Genomic DNA, 21,957 nt, shown 5'->3' with positions numbered 1-21,957 from the left:
TGACATGCACAGAAACAAGACCCAGGAGGATGGGGGAAGTCAGTCTATTTTGTGGCTTCTTCATCACAAGAGAAATTGTTTCCAATCACTTTATTTCAGTATTAAGTAAGGACTGATCCGTATATGGATTCAGTTAAAAAACATACATAAGCCAGACATCTGTGATGGCTTGACCTCTTCCCGTATGTGTATGAAAACAAGCTATGCAGAATATACTGACTGGGGATACCATGATAAATAAACAAGACCAAAGGATGACTAGAAGATATTACCTCCAAAAACATATTAGAAGATGTTCTGCCAACTTTAAAACTGATGACCAAATATCGCCTGCATTAGTGGTTCCCATGCCTCCAATTGCTGTTTTCCATGCTGCATGCAACCGCCAGCACTTAAGTCTCTCAGAAATACTGAAATTACACCCAAATTCTTCTTTAAATTTCTTGTTGCTAATCCAGGGAACTCCACTGGCCTTTTGCAAGGACAAAATGTCTTAAGCTTTTACTACACCTTTCCAGTACTCTGATCTTTATTCACGTGCTGCATTCTCAGCAAGATCTAATGAAGTCATACGTGTGTGTAGTAGTACACTGTTCAATAACTACAAACCTTTGTTATTTGTTACTAAAACCTTGTGACCAATTAAACTTTGCTATTTATTTCATAATAATCCTAGTTGTGTGTGAAAACCAGCCATTTCCTTGTAGGAAGTCTCATTTTCTCAATTTTTTAAGTGCCTCTTAAAATGAATGATGAGGCAGAAATGCAAGATTATGGAGAATAAGAGGTTCTGTACTTAAGAGAAAATTAGACTTTTAAACAGCAGTGAATGAATAATTCAGGGAATAAATTATGGGCTTGTCTTCTGGAAATAAAACATCAACACTGACCATTTGTTTCACTTAGGTCAGATATTTAGCTTAGGTTCTTGCAGGATTGGTAGTTCCATGTGAAAATTGTATTCGTTAAGGAAAAATATGTTACATATATTCATAAAAATTCAGAGGGAAGCATACAGAAATTAAATTAGCAACCAGATTCTTCTGAATGGGCATTAATGAGAATGTGAAAAAAGTACATTTATTTTTATCATGAATTTGCTGAAGGCTGCTCAAGCAGCTCACACTTGTCAACAATTACGTGAATATTCATGTGCATACATATATATATTTGCATGCATTTGACTATCTGTAACAATAACTGATCATAGATAATTACTCAGGAATTCAGGCAGCTTATAGCAATTGCTATTGTAACACAGAGCGCTGTGAAAAATAACTTACTGGGAATTTATGACAGAAACTGCTCCTTGTAAATGAGGAAAGCGATTCTTCGTAGGGCAAAAGTCGTCATTCCCGACTTACACTGACACACTCCCAGCAGTGCCTTTGCACAGAGAACTGCTGTGGTATAGCGCGTGCTACCAGTGCAATGTAACGTGCATTGCATCATTGCATCATTGAGTGCATGATCCTGAAGAAAATATTAACTAGTGCTTTCTGCAGGAGAAAGAAGCTTTTGCAAATGAAACACAAGTAACACATAAAATGCGATCCTTGACGGTGACAAACGATCTACAGCCTTGGGAAAAAGAAGGCTAATTTTTAAAGTTCATAATAACGTTTATGCCTGATTATTTAAAATACTGTCTACATAGTAGTGCAGTTATTTTCATTACAAGATTAAGAATTACCAATGCGTTTCACATGGACCATTACAGAGACAACAATTTCTTTGGGGTTTAAAACACTGAACACATGAACAAACCAGAACAATTTCTGTGCATCACTGAGCTTTTGGGTAATTAAAAAAAATAATAATTTTTAAGTTAGTGGAATAATACTTTATTCATTTTATGGTGAAAACTTAATCTCTTCCTGCAATACCGTGCATTATTCTTCCTTTTTGTTCCAAAAATAGAACCCTGTACTATTAATTTAATATACCTTCACCCTACATTTAATGTAATTATCTAGGCCTGAATTATTATTCCATTAACTGGATCCAGTCAATGAACTGTCTTTCACTGCTTTCATTGCTCTAATTCTAAGGTGTTCAGTGCTGGCACACCACAAGCATGTTACTGCAATGCTAGCAAACCAGGAGTCATGCACAGGTATTTAAAATCACAGTGTAAGGAATAACAAACTGTTCAGTGAGGTACTGAACAGGCCTGATTTTCAATCATCTGTTTTGCTAATTACCCACATCTCCTTCCTCACTTGCCTCCATGTAACCTGCACACTAAGGCTGATGGCACAAGCTCTGGAAGCCAGGGAAAGCCACCTCATAGCTGGCCACAGAGGCTACAGGCACCTGTCATTGACCATATGGCTCATGCCTCTTCGCAAGGACCAAGTGCATTTTCTCCCAGCAAGTCACTGGTGTAGGATACACCCCTGGATGAGACTGGCTAAAACACCCAAAACTTCTTGGACATGCTGCAGGGGTGAGCTGGGGCAGACACGGGCAGCACAGTGACAAAGCCCCTCCTCTCTGCATTCAGAATCACTCATATTTGGATGGGTCTCACACCCAAATATATATGGGAATTGAAACAGCTTTGGTAATGGCTTTTAACGAAGCATGCCAAGTCAAAATTATCAATTTCAGCTGGCTAATGGATTTAAATTATATATTGTTTAATGCAACAGTATCCAAGTTAGTGCTGTTATCTACCAATACACCAAAACCATATGCTGGTTTCTGACAGAAAGCACAAAAGCCCTCCTTGCTACAAGTCCTGATTTCAGAAAAACAATGTCTTCCTTCTGTCTACACTGCTTGAAGTACTATTTGTGTTTGCAATAAAAGATAAGAATGGAAGAGGTACCACCAAGATTCCTGAACTTAAAACTTATCTCTTGTACAAAAGGATGGTGGTTTAGTGGCAATCTTGTGAAACTACAGCACACCTTGCAAGATCTGTGTTTTTAGGCTTTACAAAGAATGGAGCACTAACTTTCCAAAACCTCATGATGAGAACAGGCCAACCACTTCCAACCATGTTTCTTGTAGCAATGATATGAAGTCATCAGTGAAATTGTTTCAGCAGTAAAATTATTTACTATAAGAATACATCTATAATAAAGTATGTATAGCATGCAAGACACCGGAACATAGAACTGAAAAGTTACCAGTACTGAAACAGCACTTCTTTGCTCCTGCTAGCTTTCCCCTTCTTGTGCATGAAGAAATTAAACAAGGATAAAGACTGTCTAAGCCACTGACATGAGACTTGGTTTTTACAAGTCAGTGCACACGTGGATGTCTCAACCCAGTAAATTAACATGGATTTGCATTAACAACCAGTAATTATGTTTTATGCCAGCCAATAAAGAGCAGCAGAATGATGAATTCCTACAGCCAGACCCGCACTATATTCAACCACTGAAGTGGCACCAGTTCCAAAATTTGATGCATCTGCCAAAACTAAAACAAAACCCAAACCCACCCCAATCTTAAATGTAGTCCCCAGACAAATCTCAAAACAAGTCTGACTCGATGTATAAACTTGGCCAGTGTTTCTGCACTGTCCCAAACCAGAGACGTTTCCACAGTTCTCAAAACAAGGGTACTCACTTTACTTGCTCTCTTGGTCAAGATTCAGTTATCTAAGCCACTTTTCATATCGTTTTCTCTAGATGGAATTTTGATTTATATATTTGCATGAATCCAGGCATTTTGGCTATACAGAGCTAAGAAATGCCAAAGCAATGCCCACTTTGACACAAAAGGAAGACGCAGTTGCTCAGTGCTAAGCACCACTTAATGCAATACTGTTATCTGAAAAGCACATTTGCTAGAGACATTATATTCTGTGGCCTATGGCATTATGTATAAAAGCAGGGACTCTTAAAGTAAGAGGCTATGACAGCTGAGTATTTTGTGCAAGCGTTTTTGTATGACAGCACTGCTACTAGTTTTATAACATAATAAATGTCATTTTAAGACCAGAGTGATCTAAAAGGTTTAACCTGACTTGCACCAAGCCTCACACTTACAACTTAGAGCTTTCTCCCTCCACAGTGGTCAACTCACGAGTGGTTGGCTGTCATTCCTGTGCTCATAGTCTTGCAAAACATTAAATACCTGCTTTCTTCAAGGCTGTGTGAAAATGTAAGTGCATTCTTACCTCAAAGTCCCCCACAAATATTGTCCAGCAATGGAAAAGGAAAAGTGCAAAGCACTATTTTATCTCGGAGATTAATGTTTGTGGTAGCATTGATAAGAACCTCTCACAAGATTCCTTTTTGTGGAAGGCTTTAATCAAGTACATCGTAATGTTATCAAAAGCAGTGTAGACAGCTGGCACCATGCTTTATCAAGAGGTGCGAGATGACACAGGACACAAACATTACAAGCATCGTTCTTTTTAATTCCTTTAGTGTAGAAAGAAAAAGATAGAAAAGAAAATGTGAGTCTTCCATTGGAAAATTTATTCACGTGTCACTAGCAGGCTATGCCATCCACTTCACATTGAAATCCTAGCAAAAGCAAGAATTCATATGAATTAATTGGATATGACAATTCTAATTAGCCCACAAAGGCTAGGTAAGTGCCCTAAGGAGACTGCAGGGTATCTCCACATTGCTGCAGATAAGTCAAGTGTCCAGTTTTGCCCAGTCTTGGGATACAAGAGAGCTTACACAGAGCAATGCAGAGTGTTGGAGAAAGGCAGCAGGGGAACAAGGTTAAGAAAACAAAGCCTTCCTGCTTTTTGCTGGTTTTGGCAAACTAGACTAATAGGCAATAAAGGATGCTTTCTGAAACAGGCAGAAATCAAAGCCAAAGAAGCAATAAGCATTCACTCAACACTGTAACATGCAATGTTACGACAGCTGCTTCTGAAACAAAATAGAATGTTACCATGCAGGTTTTACTTTTCACTGTGCAGGGAAAATGTCCGTTCCTTTATCCCTAGAAGCAATTGTGATCATTATCATCAGCCTTGAGGAAACCGAACATCCAGATGGGCTGAAATTACAAACAAAACCCTTGTCTTCCAGATGTAAACCTCAAAAGAATCCAAATAATGTCAGAAATGAATGCACCATTAACACCCCCTAAACCAGGGGTAGAATATACACCAACTACAATATATACCAACACCATTTGGATTGGATTTCAGCCAGTATTTTCTCTCCTGCCCTCATCTACAGCATCGGACATGCGTGGGTTTTGGGGCCATATCATTATGGCACCTACTCATTTGCACTAATTTCTCCTTCTATGCTGACCTAATAAGCAGCAATGCAATCTAATTGTACATATTATGCACTGTTCTCTACCAGCAAGTGACAGTAGCTCACAATATGATAGAATACCACTGGTTTTACCCAGACACAAGATACAGTAATGGATTGTTACAGATTATAGTAATCCATTACTATATATTGATAGATATAGTATTATAAATTTATAAATGGGAATAAGTACATTAATTTTCAGAAGCATGCAGAAGCCTGTAGTTGCCTACTCACCAGCCTAGCCAGCAATGGGTTAGGATCCTCATTCTCACTGCTACTTAAAACATGCATTTCGCAAGAAAATTACAAGCTTTGGAACAGACTTACTACTTTGAATAGAACATGGTTCTCCTTTTTCTAAACTTAAACCCAGCCTTAAGTAGGAAAAATACAGAAATACAGCCTGAAGTAATTTATCTGAAGTTTGATAGCCTAATACCACAAAGACTGAATGCATTACTCGTAGAAAATAATTAGATGTGGTCTACTGGCATTCACCTGAACTGCAGTCCACTTTTGGGCTCTATGAAGAGAGCTGAAATTTGAGTAAAATGCAGCCAACCTCCATCCTTCTATTTCCACTACATACGCCTCATCTTATGAGAACAGATCACACACACTTTGGAATACCTGGACAGGACCATTTCCATCTGTGTTTGGCTGCTTGATATGCAGACATCACATAACCAGAGGGTCCTGTGCCTTCATCAGAGGTTGTGGCCTGACTGCTGAGGCACTGTTGCTGGACAAGAATGACAAATTCACATAGGATAGAGTTTTCAAAAGAGCCCCAGCCTAACTGAACACACAAAACACAAATTCACAGGTCACTTAGGATCTAAATTCCTTTCAAAACAATCCTGTGCTTTGGTACCTCTGAAAATTTTACTTAGTAAACATTGATACAAACATCGATAGTACTGTTAGATTACTAAACATTCTCACTGTGCAAATTCTAGTCTTGAAAACCATGTGCTGCTATGGAACAAGTAGTGTAGAGGTAGTGGTGTTTGATGAGAAAACTGAGAAGACATCAAGAAAAATTACCTTCTACTTTGTTCTCTACTGTATCACCTCACACAGCTGCCTTTATGTCTGGTAAGGGAACACTGCGTGAGTTCACAACGGAAGAACTTCATTTGCACCTGATAGTTCCAACAAATAACATGTAATTGCATTCAAGGTTCTCCTTTTTCAGCATAGCAGCTTAGGCAGACCCTGAATTTCTAACTTCTTACCAGTAAGACAAAACTATTACGCATGAGTGTTAAACACCTGTGACCACAAGCACTTTAGGCTACTGTGAACTGTTTGTACAAACTTACTTACATTCCTTCAACATCCTGATCCTTAAAGACTTTTTAAAAAGCAAAAAATTGGTAAGAGACTTGGGAATGAGAAAAAACAGACAGTCCTTAAAATAGTTCATTTTACCAAATTGCATGATTGGAAAGACTAAAAAAGGAATTAAGCATCTACTTCGACTAAGAAAAGAAGACACTTCCTTTCTAATACATGGAATAATTAAATAACACATTCAATAGTATTAATTCCAAGGTTTGGCATAGCCTAACAAATAGCACTGGACTGCTGAAAGTTGAACTCCTTTCTCAATTGAGATTAATAAAGCTCTCTGGATGCATATATGTTTGCATAGACAAAAATAATGTATGTGCCAGGTTCCTCATTATACTGAGGAGATGGGCTATCTCTTCACCTCTCACTAAGATGGCATTCCATTTCAAAGATTTATTTCCATCTATTTAAGCATCAATATATATGTAAAGTAAGGATTTTACTCTAGAAACCTTACCTTTGAATAACCTTTAAAATGTGAGGGAAAAATAAGAATGTGAGATATTGAATGATTTGTTCGAAATGAAACTTGATTACTTGTTGGGTAAAGTAAGAAAAAATACTTCCTAATATATGCACAGCATTGACAAATCAAAAAGCACATCAGCAGAATGAAAGATTAAAAGGATCTCATGAGAGATCCTTGTAGTTATGGCCGTTAAAAAGTAGTATTAATTCAGGCAAAACTTGAATAATTTTAACTCAGAAGAAAGAACCTTATCGATAGATACAGAGACAGCAAGGAAAGGCTGGCTGCGTCATCAGCATGGCATACTTGAGAACAAATTACTGCAAACTGCTTTCCGTCCGACCAACAAAACACTATTCCTGGTGCAATTTTGTTAAGGAGATGCCTAATACAGAAATGCGTTAGGAAACGGTAGGAAAATGAACAAACAAAAAAGCGTGTTTGCTTGGTAGCTGCTTCCCATCCGTTGCTTAAAAAAAAGCAGTACATAGGGAAGCAAATGAAGCTCATGCCAGTTGTTATAAACATGTTGACCCACAGGTGACTTTATTGTGCCTTCTAGCAGAAAAACTCTCATGCTTGGATTGCCAGCTTCTGCAGAGAGAGACATTTCCTAATCTTTATTTCTCCTTGAACGCTATCACAGAACAGTGCCTAACTTTCACTAGCTGAATGCCTATGAATTAACACTACTTTTAATTACTTTAGATACAATCTATATTTGAGCATGCTTTTCATTTTGCATTCCTTTTTCTTCCATTCATTATCAGTCTTTCTTTCCACTAGACTGTTTATATTTTAATTTGTGCAGGCTTTAACAATAGACTGACTCCAATACTGCCCTAATTGAATTAAATTTACTTGCACAGATTTAACAACCCCTTGTTGACATCAGAAGTACTCCTTTTTCTTCTGTCCAGTATATTTTACTGTCTATCAAAAGAGTTATTTTCCCCAGGCCCTACTACTTTTTCAGAGTCAGTCCTTGTGCAACTAGTCCTCTAATACATACCCAGATTAGTATTTCAGCTTTAATAAAATTACAGTCCAAGTCCTAACTGGCCTGCACTTTTTAGTCCTTAAATGTTATTTAGGTCCCTTCAAATAAGTAACTGCAGAGCAGCTTCTGACCACAGTGGGAAGAATGTTTAACATTGGATTTTTTCCACCACAGCCATCATTCCCAATTTTCTTCATAATTAAAGCCCTTTCTAGAATGGGCAAAGAATCAAAGCTGAAAGCATGGCTCACCTATGGCTTTTCCTTTCATCCCACATAAATTCACCCCTGAGCAACCCCAAGAAAGCATCAGTATTTTCTCTCCTACAGTGGAAGATACTCTCATCTTTTGCACTTCAGTTTTACCTTTTCAGAACCTGGATTATTCCAACGTTTTAAAATCATTTCCAAACCCCCACATTGCCACTCCTATTGTGCACAGAGGGATCCAATAATTCTCTTTTTCCCTGTTTATATTTCTTACATTTCCTTTTTCCCTGCTGTAGGTTGTCTTCTTCCAGTGTAGAATCTTCTCTAGGCAGAATTCTCATGTATAATGCCTACTTACAGAAAGCTCTCAATTTAGCTTCCTCTCAAAAGAAAAATTATGATCTGTAATAGCAATAGTACTCTCTCTTTTGAATTTATTCAGAAATAATACGGTGGTTTGAAGCAATTAACCAAGACATAATACTGGGGGGTCATGTTTGTTTGTGTAAAGGGGATAGAAAATCATATCGAGGGCAAATGCATAATAGTAATTCTTCCTGCCTTTAGTAATTTGCATTTGAGAGTCTAACTAATAGGTGCTCTAGGACAGGGAAGAGAAACACAGGAAGTGCCTCCTTTATTCTTCATTTTCTCTTGCTCTTAGAACCCTCATTATGGGGCAGCATTTAGTTACATATATGCTGTATAATGACTTGTATCACTAAGATAGAAGCAGAAGCATTGCTCTTTGATGTGGAACCCCATGAAACACCTACCCCTAAAAGCCAGTGGGTATGCTCACTGGCTGGCCAGCCACTGGGATGGCCAGCCCTGCAGGGAGCACATATGGAAAATATGGCACCATAGCATGCATGTTCAGTGCCTTCCAAGAGCTTGAGATGAGACAGCCAAATTTCTCTTGGTTTCCTGAAGCTGTTCTGCAGCTAAACTCATGACCAACACGCAGCTCAATTCCTGATGCACCACTGAGCCTAAGCTTACCTGAGAGATTTCTACAGTACATTGGAGATGCCTCTGTTTAATGTGTTACACAACCTTAGCAAAGATGGAGTAGAACATCCTGCTAATACTGCCTGGAAGAAATAGGTCATGTAACTTGCCCACTGCCAATCGCCAAACAGAAATCAATTAAGAAATCCATGTACAGAAAAGAAAAATCAATGGTCACTGACATGGCCCAGTGAGTGGGTGATATGCAGAGCACAAAGTAGTACTGACATGTATTGATGTAACGAGGAGTGCAGCTGTCTGTGATCCAGACAGGAAGGAAACACAGTGTGCACAGCATCATGGATGCTCTGCCAGCATGGGGCGGGGAGGACATGCCATGCTGAATGGGGTGAACAGAGGGATGGAGGGAGAGAACAAGCCATGGCTCCTGCTGTTACCACCCCTCCACACGTCAGTTTTAGACTGAATTGATGTGACCCCTCATGTTTTTTCATAATAACCTATGAAAAAAAATTTAAAGTATCTTTATATACAAATCTACAAATACACTTCACACTCTCTGCCCCATAGATACAAACACACACACATTAAGGCACTCACATCTTACTGACTGTGGCTGTATTCTAGCTGCTCACAAACTGTGTTAAGTTTTCTCATAATGTAACTCAGAAAATCAGGGGTAAAATGATGCATTCCTTAAGACATTCCAATTCAAATAATTTCTTATATGTTAATTCCTGTTAAATGGCTTAAGCATACCCTAAACCCTCTCCTCCTTTTCTTAATTACTTTTAAAAGCAGGGTCTTTCTTCTGTTTTCCTTTTAGACTAGTTAGTCTAAAAACCCACTGCAGTGATGAACAATTTGCACTGATCACTCAACCAGACATCATATTTTACTGCAATAATCTATTCCTATTTCAAAATTTAGCACAGAACAAGAATGCAACTGTAATTTTCAGATGTGCATGTCAGTTGTCAACAGAGGCAGCATCAGATCTCCTACCGTTCAATTACTGTCATTAAGATAAAGAATTAAGATAAATTCCTGATGATGCTTTTTGGCTACGTAGATTAAAACCTTTACAAATTATTGCCTATTAAAAATATACATTCCTCATCTTGTGCAACTTTTACTTGTGATCCTGGCTCAGTAAGAAGCTGCAAGAATTGAAGAATATGATGTGCACAGAAGGAAGGCAGAAATGTCAGAAGCAGGAGAATACCCCCAAGCGCAGAGCCGCAGGCAGCAGACTCACTCAGCAGAAAGCACATGGAATGGGCAGGAAGATAAGAATTTAGAAGCAGGAAAAAAAAACCAAAACAGGCATTTTAGAGACTGAGTGAGAAAGGAATGGTAAGGACTTAAAGGCAGGAGGCTAAATAAATGATAGCAGGAGCTGGAAAATCCCCACCGTGCCTTAAAAGAAGAAATAAGGTCATGAGACAGCACAGTAAGAGAAGAGCTGCACCACTGACCAGCAGCAGGGCCAGTGTTTAAGAGGTACAGTTTCTTTGTTTAAAGAAGGAAAAATAATAATAAGAAAAACCAGCAAGGGTCCTCCTAATGGGCAGACTTCACTGAAGGGCATTCTTTTGCCAGAGGAAACTTCTTGGGTCTGCTATGTCTCCCTGGTGTCAGGGCACAGCACTGCGTTGTTCTTTAGATAACACAACATAACACTGTGGGGTAGTTACGATTCCTTTCATGTGGAAAACAGCGTGTCGGGGGGGGGGGGAACTCTGGAGCTCGATTTTAAATGTTTCCAAAACACAGAAGTCTGTTGGGTTATGCACTATGCCCCAGTGCACAGGCACAGCTGCATCAGGGCCAAAGGCATGTCTCTGGTTTGACATATACATTACTTAGTTTTAAGAGAGGATCTCAAGCTGCATCCATTATATTCTGTAATTAGAGGTACTTGCAAGAAGCATATGCATAATAAGAGGTACTTCATAATGCTTTCTGCTCAGCTCAAGTGCATTCTTCCCCGCTTGTTTTCTATTTTACTATTAAGTGCCAGTTTCCCTGTTGGAGAAAATTTACTGGACCAGAATCTCAGAGGATAACCTACTTTGTGAAAAACCAGAACTGATCAAGAATTAAAGCACTGGGGATGTTATATGTAATTTACCTATATGTAGTTTTATTGGTTTATTTTTTGTGTTTCCAATATCCTTTCACTGTTCACCTACACAAAAGAAGGTTAGTTTTCCTTTAGAATTAAGTTAATATATTCCATTTTATTAGCTGGCAGGGATTACATAACAGAGGAAAACAGGAACTTTCTGACATCAAATAAGAAGCTGGGTGAATTAATGACCTGTTATATATAGGCCCCAGTGTTCTTCCAAATGCATGTATTTTGCTAAACACCCTCTTCCCCAAAGTTCAAATTGACACTTTTATCTACACTTTTAGTCAATTTTACCATTCCAATCTTGTCTCAAAGCTCGTTTTAAACAATCTTCCAGTCTAATTAGCATTACCTTCTGGCTCCTTAGTACCATCCTTTTGGATATTGGCATGGGTAAACCACTCAGGTCTACTTGGTTTAGTACAGTGTAGCAAATGTCAGTGAAATAGAAGGGCATATGGCATATAATTACAGAACCATATGGATGCCAGTAGTGATAGTCAACAGTATTTGAACTCAAGACCAAGCAAGTCAGAGGAAGGGCAACAAAAGACCATCATAATCATAAAATGGATGTATATAATTTCTTTACAGCTCAAAGAAGCCTCTACATGCCCAAGCAAACCTACTGTGTCCATACAAGCACAGGGCTGGGGAGTGCAGTCTATATTATTTTTACCGTGGTTTGCAAATTCATAAACCCAGATTATGAAGTGATACAAGAAATCACTCACCAATGCACAGAGCAGATCAACCGCTTCTAGAATCAGCTCTTGGTGGCCAATCCGAGTGACTCCCAGTTCCTCAAGCTCCTGATGAGTGATGTGCAGCAGCTGCTCACCATTGATCTTTTCTCTTTCAAAGTTTTTAATGTATTGTTGGAGGCAGTCATCAAGGCCTGTTTGAAAAAGCCAACAACGCATATTCAGAGAACAGGGACAATAATAATTCTGCAATTCACAGAGTTTCCAAGTTGCTTGGAAATGCAAATATAATTCCTTGTTTGGATTTGTTATGGAAAAATGTGTCAAAAGTATAATTTAACTTTCATAGTTCAGTGCATACTGCTAAAGAGAAAAGTTTCTATTACTGACATTATTTTCAACACTCTTCATGGAATAGTTAAGGTTGGAAAGGACCTTAAGATCATTCAGTTCCAACCTGCCTGCCATGGGCAGGGACACCTCACACTAAACCGTGCCACTCAAGGCTCTGTCCAACCTGGCCTTGAACACCGCCAAGGATGGAGCATTCACAACTTCCTTGGGCAGCCCATTCCAGTGCCTCACCACCCTTACAGTAAGGAACTTCCTCCTTATATCCAATCTAAACTGCCCCTGTTTAAGTTTGAACCCGTTACCCCTTGTCCTATCACTACAGTCCCTGATGAAGAGTCCCTCTCCAGTGTCCCTGTAGCCCCCTTCAGATACTGGAAGCTGCTCTGAGGTCTCCACGCAGCTTCTCTTCTCCAGGCTGAACAGCCCCAACTTTCTCAGCCTGTCTTCATACAGGAGGTGCTCCAGCCCCTGATCATCCTGGGGGCCCTCCTTGCTTTAACACTAATTTTTATCCTCCATGGTACTCACTAGGGAGACCCAGGAAGAGCAGGGAAGCACAGAGAGTGCCATTACAATAAAACCCTTTTCTTCCGATGTCATGAGGACCTAAGTGTAAATTTCGGTTATGGAAGAATATGATTAGAAGCACATTCTTCCTGGTATTCCTCTTGTCTGACTCTTCAAAGTCATACAGTGTAGCCACTGTATCGTACCACTCATGAGAGTGGTTTTGAGGCTCAGTAACCACCTCCACTATCTGCTACACCCGGTGCCAATATATTTATTTATTCATGTCAAACTCTCAACTTTCTGAAACTCAGTAACATACAAATGATTTTGTTATAAACCCTGTGATTAATAATTCAATTTTACTCATGAACAAAGAGCTGTTCCATTTAGCCCTGAAAATTGATAAGGCAAGAAACGTTGTGTTAAATACAGAGAGCATCACCATTACGGTTAAATTAAGGGGAAGATGTTTGTGCAAGCGCTAAGAAAAGCCAATGGATATAAAGAAAAGAAAAGCAAGAGGCATATGAACGATATTGTTCTTGTTTGTCTCTTTAAAATTTCTCACAGACACAATAAAACCAGAAATAAAGCAAAGTTAATTGTGTTTTAATTTCCTGGATTATTATTATGGAAACTGGTAATGCTACCATTCACCTTAGGATCTTTGAAAGAGAAACCTGTAGGTATTTAAACATGTTTTGAATCACAGAGGTCCTTCTAAGTAACCAAATGACACAATATGGCAATGACAAACAGAAATACATTGCAGGAATCCTGGGGAACTGAAAGCAAGCCAGCAAATGTGGAATTTAAAACTACCCTGTAGACAAGAATACTTGATATTTCCATGTTTTTCTATTCTCAGGTTTATTAAATAGAGTATCTGAGGAAGAGAGATCTGACATCTTCTATTTGGCATGCTTAATATTACCACTTTAAGTCTCAGTTAAGCCAACATAATTCAGTTGACATACAAGGATTGTGATGACACAAGAATTGAATAAACAAAATAATGTCTTTGTCTTCTGTTCCAGAAATACAGGGGGATATACTGCAGTTTCCTTCAATGAAATTACCTTTCAAAATTACTCAGTTATTTACTCTGCAAACAGATAGTCCTAAGTTATGTTACAGTGCTCTTTTATCATTTACCATGTAGCTAACACGACCTTATAGCCACTTAGACGTATAGCCCATCCAAAACTAGGTCAGTGATGTAAAATGTCACATTTTATGTTGCTATCCATAATTATGAGCTAGTTTGGTTTAATTTTGCTTCTTGATTTTGTTTTGCTGGGGTGTTTTGTTTCTTTTTAACTCAAATCAGCAGTCTCTTTGTAACCAATACCTAAGCCTTTTCTCCGTTCTGGAATGGTTTGCAAACAGGACACTATTTCTCTGCATCTGTTTGTGGGTTTAAATAATTTGATGAACAAATTCATGTAAGCATATTTCAATTTGGATTGGTTAAAAGCTGACCACTGCGAATTTAACATTTGAAATTCAGAGCCGTTCCACATTCCTGCTCCCTGCTTGCTCAAGAACAATTCCAGAGCAAATTCCAAGACCCCGGTGTTTCAGGTTTGCTTTTAGTGACTATTTGCCTGAAACTCATCATAAAAAGTCACTAAAACTGATACCAGACACTAAATTATTTTGAACAAAAGTGAAGAAAAGTAGTTAAAAACCTTAGTATCAGTGGCTACAAATAAGCATTTGTAGTATTCAGAAAGGTTTAGAAAATACCAGATTAACATCACATCCTATAAAAACTGTGTAGCCAGATGTATTAAATGTCCCTTTGTGCCAGACAGAATGTACAACAAGAGCAAAATATGAAATTTGCATTATTCATACTGCTCTGTAATAGCTCCCCAGGGCATCTTTAGGAGGCATTTACTTAATAGTGCAAACAGTATGGCAGTTGACAACAGAATACAGAAATATATCATTAAAGGACCAGGCTGTCTCATAGCATGACAGCATTTGATAAATACACACACCGAGAAAGAAGTATTTGTCCATTGCTTGTTGCTTTTCTGTCTATCTAGGAGGTAGGAATTGTATTCCATTGTTCCTTCTCTTGCAATGTAAAAATGTTTTTGATAACTGTGAGGTGTTACGAAGCAGGAACTTAGCTAAGAGTAATTTCATTCTTTATTATTGTGGCTGTAATTGGTTTTAGCATGAAAATATCAAAGATGCGATTAGAAAGAGTATGGAATAAGATCATTTTGACTCAAAGTCAAGTGGAATATTTATTTCCTCAAGCCACTCCTCAAGCCATTGCTCTTTATGCAATATTCTCAACATGATTTCTGTTTACAGGTAAGACTTACATTAGTTAAGACTCATTACTACAAACAACTAACAGGCATTAACTCTGCTTTACAGATAGCTAAATGAAATTAAACCACTAGTGCCAAGTTACACAGTATTGGTGTCAGGCAAGAAACACAGAGGCTTTCAGTTCTGATCCTGCACATTCCTACTTTTTTGGGGTACAGTTTGTAACTAACCAAAATATCCACCATACTGCAGTAAATTAATTCAAGGAAAAAGGTTTAAACATGTATGCTTTATTTTAAAGCTGAGACTTAACATGAGACATGCTGAGAGATCTGCTATATTGTCTCTGCTATATTGTCTCTTGTGCATTTCTTGGCCCAGGCAGCCAAGAAGGCCAACAGCATCCTGGCCTGTATCAGAAGCAGTGTAGCCAGCAGGGCCAGGACAGTGACCATCCACACCTAGCATACTGTGTTCAGGCTCAGGGGGGAACTTAGAGCTCTCTACAGCTACCTGAAAGGAGGGCTGCAGTGAGATTAGGGTCAGTCTCCTCTCCCAAGTAACAAGTGCTGGAAGAAGAGGTAACAGTCTCAAGCTGCTCTAGGGGAGATTTCGGTTGGATATTAGGAACAATTTCTTCACAGAGAGGGTTGGAACAGGCTGCCCAGGGCAGTGGTGGAGGCACCACCCCTGGAAGCATTCATAAACCATGTGGATGAGGTCCCCAGTGATACAGTTTAGTGGTGGTCTTGGCAGTGCTAGGGAACGGTTGGACTTGATTTGAAGGGTCTTTTCCAACCTAGTTGATTCTGTGATCCTTCCCATTCTTAAGTAAAAAGCTAGGACTAGGAAAACTCTACCCCTGTGTTCAAAGAGCAGAGGAAAAGCAAGCATCTGTGATATACCGACTGCCAACTACGCCTTTGCAAACAAGGCATGTAGTAAATTGCCTAAATCAAAGCGACATGAAAAAGAGGAGGCAGAAAAATCAGGTAGGGAGAAAGGGCAGGAAAAGACAAGCCAGTTAGCTCTAACATGTTTATTTTTAGAACTGCATACTTAAGAAAACAGAATCATTAAAAGAACAAAGCAAACCAACTTGTTATAAAAAAAACCCTCTGTAGAGCTAGCTAAAATTACACCTAAGTATTAACTCGGAGCCAACATTACAAAAGAGATGCTACATACTGTGGGCAATAAGACCCCCTGAAATTAAAATGAATTTTTTCATTGATGTCAAACAACATCATGTTTGTTTTACATTGAAAGCACATAGTTGCCATGTTATGTTAAGGTCTGTCCCTTTACCTCTAGCACTAGACAGAGATACTGATAGAAAATCACTGTAAGAATAAATGAAGGAAAAACATAAGTTGTTGCCTGCTATTCAGGAAGTCAAATTATATAGACAGGGAAGCTCTCACAGGGGGGAATGTGGTGACAATAACTTTATGAAGTGTGATCCATCACAAAAGTAATTTCTAAGTTTAAAAAGTCTAATTTCCAATTTTTCATAAATCTCTCCATACACTACATTTATTTGCTTCTTTTTTCCATATATTTTAGTTGAACTCTATTACCTATGCTGGTTTTATAATCGGTCCTAAAAATTCCTCACCAAGTGATGGTTTTCTTCATACCACATCATTATTCCCAGAGGAAAATCTACAGCAGCTGGCTAGAAGAGCAGAACGCTGGCTGTGAAATGGAGGGGTTACGTGGAGGGCAGACAGGAAAGGTCTGTGCCAGTTCAGCTTGTCACAAACACGACTGCTCTCATGAGAGGATTCTTCTGACAGAAGAGGGTATGCAAAGTGATACGCTCCGTTCTAAAAATGCAGTGTTGCTCATTCTGCTTTTAGGTACAAGATGAAAGAGAAAGAAAACAGCTCAGTGGAAAAGCATTTACCACTGCTGACTTCTACAAGGAAGTGTTAAGAGTCCATTTATAGCCAGTTGGCAAAGAAGTCAAACCCAGCTTGACCGAGGGTCTGAGAACATACTTAACACCTTTCCTAATTAAAATAGCTTCTAAAATAAAAAGCACATAGAATACTAAAATGATAACTGCATAAAGGCTTACACACAGCAGCAAATTTGAGGTACATATGCAAGTGTCGGTGGGATCTGGATCTAAGGTACAAAACCTGAAAGACAAGGGAACGATCTCAGCTTGTTCAGAATAATTACAATTTGGTCTGACAAGAGCAAATTAATATACCTATTAATGTATCTCATTTGACTAATAAAAGCTATACAACAACTGTATCTGGTTTTGCAGGCAGGCAACCTGTGAAAATCAATAAATCAAAGTGAAAAAGGGACAAAACCAATTTTCAAATGTCATCCTGCTGGATGCTGGAGGAAATCCACTGGAGCTGCAGTGTCCTTCAGGGAAGATAAATGCAAACAGTGACTGCGCTTGTTCGTGAGGGCAGGAATCTTGTATAATATGACCACAGTGCACAACAGGAACATGCCTGCACCAGCGCATGCGTCTCAGGAGTGTGAGACACCAGGGTCACCTAATAATTCAAGAGAAAACTGGTTGTACTGAAACTGCCTCAGGTGACAAGGATGAAAGAAAAGGATAGAAACACTGCAAAGAAGGGGAGAGAAAGGGCAAAAGACAACCAGAAACTGTGTGCGCTTTGAGAGTAGGAAGAGGGAAGACTGCTGAAGTAGGTTTGGAACCATAAGCAAAGAAACATTGATTCCTGCTGGTTTTTGGAAGTGACCTCGTACATGACCTTCCAGACAAGCAGGACTGCACCCGAGACAATGCACCTGATTCCACCAGTGGCTTCTCTTCTCAGGCAAAGCACTTGCAAGTCCAGGAAATGAGCTATTCACTATTAGACAAAAAGAAGTCTCCAAGTTCTGTGCTGGAAATTACCTAATTAATTGGGGAAGGCAGCACAACCTTCAGCTTACATATGCAGATCTGCTTGAATATATCCAATGTTTAACAGCATCTACAGCCTCAGCCCAGGCAGTTGTTGTCACAGAAAGTGAAAAAGTTGGGGTATGCATTTTCTTTTTTAAAACAAGTGGTGTTTTCTATATAAAGCAATATTTAGCAGCTACTTAGAAAGATCTGGAAGAAGTCAACTGTTTTGTTAACAGCTAGAAGTAGGTGGAGAATATGTGCCTTTTCCTAAATGTAATTTTATTGAACACACACACACACACACACACTCTCCAGTTCATGGGTGTTCTTTATCGCAAACCCCTTTAATTTACTACATTGGACTTAGGCACAGTGGGTCTTTTCCCATTCTTATATAACTTGTAACAATGAAAACCATCAGGTGGGTATTATTTGTTAGGGACATTAAAAGCTTCTGAAGAATTATTCAGTCCAAATAAAGAAAAGGCGTAATCCTCAGGACCATGCTCCTGTTAAGGTGACTCTCAGATATCAGCTATTTGTTCTTAAAGCCTTTTCATGAGGAAACAAACGCAAAAGCAAAACCAAAACACTGTTCGGAGTGCCTGGAGAAAATGATCTCCATACCCACACAACCCTGTGCTTGAAAACACTCCGGACACCAAGCTGAGAGCTTTACAGACCTAAACCTCCTTAAAGTTTGGAGTCTCTTTGGAAACTAGACTATCATGCAGTATTTGCATCTTTAAGCTACCCTGCTTATTACAAACCTGCTCTGTAGCAAAAAGGTAGCCAGAGTACAAAATTTCACCCAAAAAGTACATTTAAAACTGCAAGTTAGAGCAGGAATGCACAAACACCCCAAAAAGAAAGAATTAAGATTATTTTGAAAAAATAATCCCTGAATTCTGGCATTATCTGACCTTTAAATGCTTGACTGTGCAAGTATTATGGGCTTAAATGTTGCTTCCCAGATGAGTTTCCTCTGCGTCACTATAATATTCACACAGATACAGATGGATGTTTTAGATGCAAATACAAGCAGACTTTTGCTGCTTGCATTTACAGACCCATCATCTGCATGAACAGGAACTGGTGCAGAATGAGCACTTTGAATGAATGTTTCTCAAAGACCAACTGACACCCAAAAAGGCTGACTTCCAGGCTTCAAAGTGGGTTGAATTTCACCAGACAAACTGCTCCACTTGTCTCACACCACGGCTGAGGTCCACAATCTAACTTCTCTTGCTCCTGTTCTACTCTCCTGAGAGTGCCAGGTTCTTCATCAGCCCCATGAGAGCAGACACGCTCAAAAGCCAGCATCCAGCCTCTCCCATCCTCATCCTGCCGCTACATCCCACACACCAGCCTATGTCACTGGCTCAGTAGCCCTGGTTACAAGTATCACCTCACCCTCCTAATTTTTATCATGTTCTATTTCTCCCCCTAGCAAAATCCCATATATTTTCAACTCCATTTACTCCCAGCTTCCATGCCCAGTTGTCACGTGTTTTCCTCTTCCACACCACCCCTATTTTTGTGTTTTCTCTAGGTGAGGTAGGCAGCTTTGCCTCCCCTGTACCAGCGGGGAAGCAGTGTTATGAGAGCACAAGCTGGAGGGAGCTGGGAGTTTCCAACCTCACTTCCTCTTCCATCCCCAGAACAGGCCAGAGTTTCACTGGCAATGACAGATCTCCTCAGCCAAAAGCACCTTTGTTAAAAGGGGTGCAATCCTCAAGAAAAATCCATTGCAAGCTCATGAGCATATGAACTACACACATACACACCGAATAAAGGCAAACATCACAGCCTCTTCACCAGGAGTGCATGTCTGACACACAAACCAGACTGCCAAATTCTGTCTAATAAACAAAACCTATGGGTATACTACATCATCATGGGCATGGCCAAGGCTTTCCCATTATCTCAGTGTCTGTGATTACAAGCTCTTTGGGCAGCAATTTTCCAAGATAATCATATCACCAAGACCAAAATTGTGCTGAAATTATTAATACTTTAAGAGTTCAGAGCATCTGAGGAGGTTTTGTAAGGGGATGTGTCAAGCAATATTAATAACAAATTATCAAACTGCTGCATCTATACAATTTGATGTAATAATATGACATCTCCCTTAAAGCGACATTAAGTGACTTAATATAGTTCTGCCTTCACTACCTGTGTCTGAGTAATAGGAAATGAAGCCATTTAACTTCTTCCACAAAAATTGACACATGTTGTTGAGCTGTGACATTATCACAGAGGCAATAAATAACCAGAACTAGGCCTGACCTTAAGGATACTTCTGGAAGAAAAGTGTCACCCTCAGAGAATGTATCACATTTTCAGACACAAATGCCTGTCCCTGCTGTCACATTCACAGCAATCTTAACCCCGAGGTATGTCACTGATGCAGTTATTAGTGAATTTCCCACAGAAGTGATAAAAACCAGAAGTGTCTTTATTAGATTGTTGTATTAATAAAAAATTAAGTCTTTCCAGAGCCTCAGTAACTTTCTCCATGATAAAGAGAGATTTCTGAAGCAGTTTGGCTGAAGTGACCTGGACGTGCTAGCAAGCTTCAAAAAGCCAGCACGTTCATACCTCCGTTTGTCTGATTATATGCTTCCCCTTTCCAATGTGACTAAGCTGAGAATACTTGGACCCCAAATCTGCCTCATTACCTTTGTTTTAACAGGGTAATGCTTTGGCCAAATGCAAGACAAGTCTATTTTCTGTACTAGACTCATGTAACACGCTGCTTTTCTTTTTCCAGTCAGAGTTTGATGAGAATCTCTGCTGGCAGAAGCACTGGCTCCAAGTTAGAGTGGTACCTTTGTACATCCTTGTGCCTCGTACAGCTCTGTGCGTGGCTGTGTAGTGAATCGGGTCAGAATTCTCTCCATGTTAACTTCACTCCTTTTCGTTACCAGCTATTTTTAACTGGCACAGATGCAGTGGAATACACCAGTGGATGAAGGAGCAGATGCTTAAGCTGGCACGACTGCCAACGAACATTCTTTTCAAGCTACACCACGAGAAAGCCATATTTGGTAATTCTTTACTTAGTTTTCTCTCCTATTTGCTGAGATGGCAAACGTCTGATCACCATCCCAGCCATTGCTCTGGCCATCCTGAAACACACCTAAATTTTAAAAAGCTTTTAGGGTTAGCTAGAAAGACAATATAAAATAAATTCACAAGGCAAAAAATAGATTTCATATTTCAAGGAACCTTGATTTATACTCAAACCAAAATGCAGAACCAGCATAATTAAATTCTCAAATCTCTACCCACTCACAAAAGAGCAAAGATCTGTGTCAGAACAGCTCTGGTGATGACTGAACATCTCTAGGATCAGTAGTAACAGTTAGAAGAAACAACATCTACCCTGCATACCCCAGGGATAGCGTTGCTTACAAGTGGGGAACTGAGGTGATCAAGTTTTGTGTTTCTCCTTTTTGCAATAACTGGCAAAGGTTGTCTTCTCATCTCCCTGGACTGGAGGGTAGTGGTGTATTACAGTCCTCTATTAACCTGCTACCAAAGATGATGGGGGAAAGAAAACAACAGACCAAAACCAAAAGACAAATCAAACAAAAACCAACCAACAAAAAGGAACCATTCTTAGGTGGAAAGAAAACCATTAGGAAATCAAGTTTCCTTCAGTAGAGCCTAAGCACGTTGTCTCTATTTTAGAAAGGTCAGCAACTGTAATAAAGAAGGAGCTGCATTAACCATGTTCTTATTTACAAGGACTAATCTTAAAAGCAAAAGTACCAGAACAAATAGATATAACTGAAAGGTCCTTCCTGCAG

At 39.3% G+C, this 21,957-nt stretch overlaps 1 protein-coding gene across 2 annotated transcripts in view; it reads right to left on the bottom strand.

The window, feature by feature from the left end:
- Nucleotides 1–21,957, bottom strand: part of LOC133265318 (connector enhancer of kinase suppressor of ras 2-like) — a 187,726-nt gene that overhangs the window by 113,143 nt on the left and 52,626 nt on the right. For both annotated transcript variants that reach the window (XM_061445698.1, XM_061445699.1), the window contains exon 2: nt 12,127–12,290. In XM_061445698.1, coding sequence (XP_061301682.1) covers nt 12,127–12,290 — 164 coding nt within the window. The remainder of the gene's footprint in view (nt 1–12,126; nt 12,291–21,957) is intronic.

Source organism: Pezoporus flaviventris, unplaced genomic scaffold (assembly GCF_033815535.1).
Source record: "Pezoporus flaviventris isolate CSIRO_AGI_PZ_B2104156 unplaced genomic scaffold, CSIRO_AGI_Pfla_v1 ptg000005l, whole genome shotgun sequence".
In the NCBI taxonomy this organism is placed as follows: domain Eukaryota; kingdom Metazoa; phylum Chordata; class Aves; order Psittaciformes; family Psittacidae; genus Pezoporus; species Pezoporus flaviventris.
This window is presented reverse-complemented; position numbering and strand designations above follow the sequence as displayed.